The sequence below is a fragment of the Bidens hawaiensis genome, unplaced genomic scaffold (genome assembly GCF_021521415.1).
Source record: "Bidens hawaiensis isolate Kalapana, Puna unplaced genomic scaffold, B.hawaiensis_p1.1 tig00007551_1, whole genome shotgun sequence".
In the NCBI taxonomy this organism is placed as follows: Eukaryota; Viridiplantae; Streptophyta; class Magnoliopsida; order Asterales; family Asteraceae; genus Bidens; species Bidens hawaiensis.
The window spans coordinates 798831-802037 of record NW_027491527.1 but is presented as its reverse complement, the minus strand read 5'-3'; the positions used below and the strand labels follow the sequence as shown (position 1 = coordinate 802037).

The 3207-nt window shown below is 33.2% G+C and overlaps 1 protein-coding gene across 1 annotated transcript; it reads left to right on the top strand.

Moving 5' to 3' along the window:
* The first annotated feature begins 488 nt into the window (after window positions 1-488).
* LOC143635526 (uncharacterized) lies at window positions 489-1595 on the top strand. Its single transcript, XM_077103347.1, has 2 exons — window positions 489-880; window positions 1086-1595. Exons 1-2 carry the CDS (start codon window positions 648-650, stop codon window positions 1399-1401), a joined length of 549 nt encoding a protein of 182 aa, XP_076959462.1. The 5' UTR covers window positions 489-647; the 3' UTR covers window positions 1402-1595.
* The last annotated feature ends 1612 nt before the right edge of the window (window positions 1596-3207 follow it).

The window sequence follows — 3207 nt, the reverse complement described above, 5'->3', positions numbered from 1 at the left end:
AGGATAACATTCATTAACTTCTTACTAACTTAGTAGTAGTGGCCTTTACACTGCTTACTTTGGTAGCAATCTTTACTCACATTTTCGGCGATGAGTATCACACTATCACAACGCTATGTCTCTTCTGAACTTTATATCTTGATCCCTCATATAAGCGTATTTTCTGGATAGAATCGTTTTTCTTTCAAAAATAAGGACACCGGTTGCAAATACAAGCGTTTTTAGTGTTGGTATCAAATTGCCAATACAATAAAAGTCTTACATGGACTCTCTTAAACATTAGGAGGGCCCTGGTGCCGTTTAACCATAACTTAGGTGTACAAGTGTAACCATCCCACACCTAATAATCAAACACCGTACGTTGTGTCTTTCTGAGTGGTGTCGTTCAAACCATATAAACTGGGCCCCACCAAATATAGAAGTGGATAACACCGAATCTTTTCTTTGCCCACTACAAAATAACAACCATGAATATTATTATTATTATTAATACACGCAGCATTTTTTTCCAATAACCACGCACATCCCACTTGTACCATTATCCTCTCACCCTTTAAAACCATCATCCTCATCTCTCACCTTAAACATAAAGTCAAAAACTTGAAGTTGAGTTTGAAGGGTTCAAGACTTTAAGATTATGAGAAAGCATGATGATGAAGATGCATATGGAGATGGATTCTTCTTCATTAGATCAAGATAACAAGATTAATGGGATCATGGGCTATGATGAGGAAGATGATTCATATTCCTCGGTTGTTTCGAGTGTGGTGTCTTCAGATAATGAATCTGACGATGAATTTGATCAAACCAATTCTTCTTCCTCGGATAATAATCATGTTTTAGGAAACATGTCCGATCTAGTTCAACAACTTCCACCCAAGTAAGTTAATATATATATATATATATATATATATGTTTCTTTCCTAGGTTAACTAACTATGATCTATATATATATGAACGTACCCCAGATTATTTTTTTTAGATACCCTAAATTTTTCTTCTAGATCCGTCACAACTGTGTTCTAAACATATATAGATCTTGAATCTGTTCTTATATATTTTTATTATGGTTGATGTATTTACAGGAAAGGGTTATCCAACCACTTTCAAGGGAAATCACAATCTTTCACATCTTTATCAAAAGTGACATGTTTAGAAGATCTAGCTAAACCAGAAAACCCATACAACATGAGGATGAAATCGTGCAAAAGTTACGTGGCATTATCAAGAGTTCTTCCCCCTCCCACACGAAGTGCGTCATCTTCAAAGCTTTTCACAAAATCAACATCAAGATCTACTTGTTCTTCGCTCAGCAATAGCAGGCCACCTACTCATCCATCTCATACCAATGGTGCCACAAGTGCTTCTGGTTTCTCAAATCAAACACCTTTGTTTGTTTGAGGTAATCATGTTAGATTTGCTTGATTCGTTGTCGTCTGGATTCTTGGCTTTTAGGATGGTCGAAAGGGCGTTTTGAAGAGGGAATGCTATTCAGGAGTCGTATTTGTGTATTTGAGTTACAAACTTACAATACAAGACAATCATTTGTATATATTAATGATGGATTTGTTTTATTGGAATTGACTTATGGTTATCTAGTTTTTGAAATGGGTATTTGGTTAAAGAAAGAATTATGGGAAAAGGTTTTAAATACCTCCGACCCAAAATAAATGACTTGTAGGCCCTATAATACTGTTTTCGGTCCAATAATTATGAGATTATCAGGTCCAATTTTATTTTTTAATTTTATAAGATAAAACTTTTAATAGAAAATTATGATTTGCATCCTTGTGAAATATGGTTGATAGACCCTAGGACCACCGAATCTTAAATTGCGCGTATTGATTCTTCGTAGTTTCTCGGCGGGCTCAGCATGACCCTGCCGTTAGTTGATCAAGCTTTGACCGTTTAGTGGCAGGGTACTTTGATAAATAACTAGTATAAATACCAACTCGTTGTCGCAAAGCACGTTAAATTGATATGTTCGGATGCTTAGAAAGTTCACATGACAAAGTGGTTATCAACAAACATCAACCCCAAGGAAATAATCTACATCTTCGTAGCCAACAGTCTCAAAATAAGACCACAATATTAATAATGCATATCTTTCAGAATACTTTTGCAGTTTCTTTCTCCTGCATTCAGTTAAAATGCCCAAAATAAGTAAACGAAACTGGGTAAGGACGGAGTCATCAACTAAAAGCAATAGCAATGGAAAGGCAATAAAAGTAAGATGTATCATGTGAATTAAAAGAGACTCACACTCGCAGGTCCTGCTAACCAACATTTGTTGTCTAGCTAAAATAAATAAATAAATAAATAACAAATCATTTAAAACATATACGTGTTTAGTTTTTTAAAACAAAACCACACGTCCGCCACGATCTCTAGTTGCAAGAAGATAACCATATTTATCAAACTTAATAGCCGAAATAATATCAACTTTAGTGTGTTGTCATGATAAGAAGATAGTCACAAACTTATACTTAACATATATAATGATATAAACAATTACTATTGAAATATCTATTTATATAACTACTTACAACTACAACGTTAACCTAATGATATTGAACCTTTCAAGTTAAATACAATTATCTAAACTTCAAACTAACCATATAATCTATATTATATACTTTAAACAACATTCTCCATGCCAATTTCAAAACCTAAACACCTGAAATTAATGTATCATATTGTATCTTCTTCCTAAACCCTCTAGGAATGTTAAAATCACCAATTAACTGATGCAAACTACAATTTGATCCGTTGCGACTGAATTTAAATCATCTAAACACAACCAATCGAAATCAAAGTTAAGGCGGACTAAAATCAAAGATAAGACCATTCAAATCACAAAATTATTAGAATACATGTACTATTGGAGGTCAAATGTCCATATAACACAATGTAGAAAGCTTAGAAATAATAAAAATACAACACCAATGCATCAACTTCAAAGTCAAAAAACATGTTTTAAGCTTTTTATGCATGTTTTGTTATAATCATAGAATTCATTCATTTCATTATGTTGCATAAAAAGCAAGTTTATAGAGATTGACCAAAAGACATGAATTGAATTGGAAAATAATGACATGACATATTCAATATTAAATCGTTAATTACCTGTTTCTATAGTCATATAATTCACATCCAGCTCACCTTCTCCAGATTAAAAACCAAAGTCAAAGTGAAACTCTTAAGACA

Coding starts and splice junctions, on each gene's coding strand:
- LOC143635526 (XM_077103347.1), top strand. CDS start 648: ATGATGATGAAGATGCATATGGAGATGGATTCTTCTTCATTAGATCAA. Junction 881..1,085: donor GTTCAACAACTTCCACCCAA/GTAAGTTAATAT, acceptor ATGTATTTACAG/GAAAGGGTTATCCAACCACT.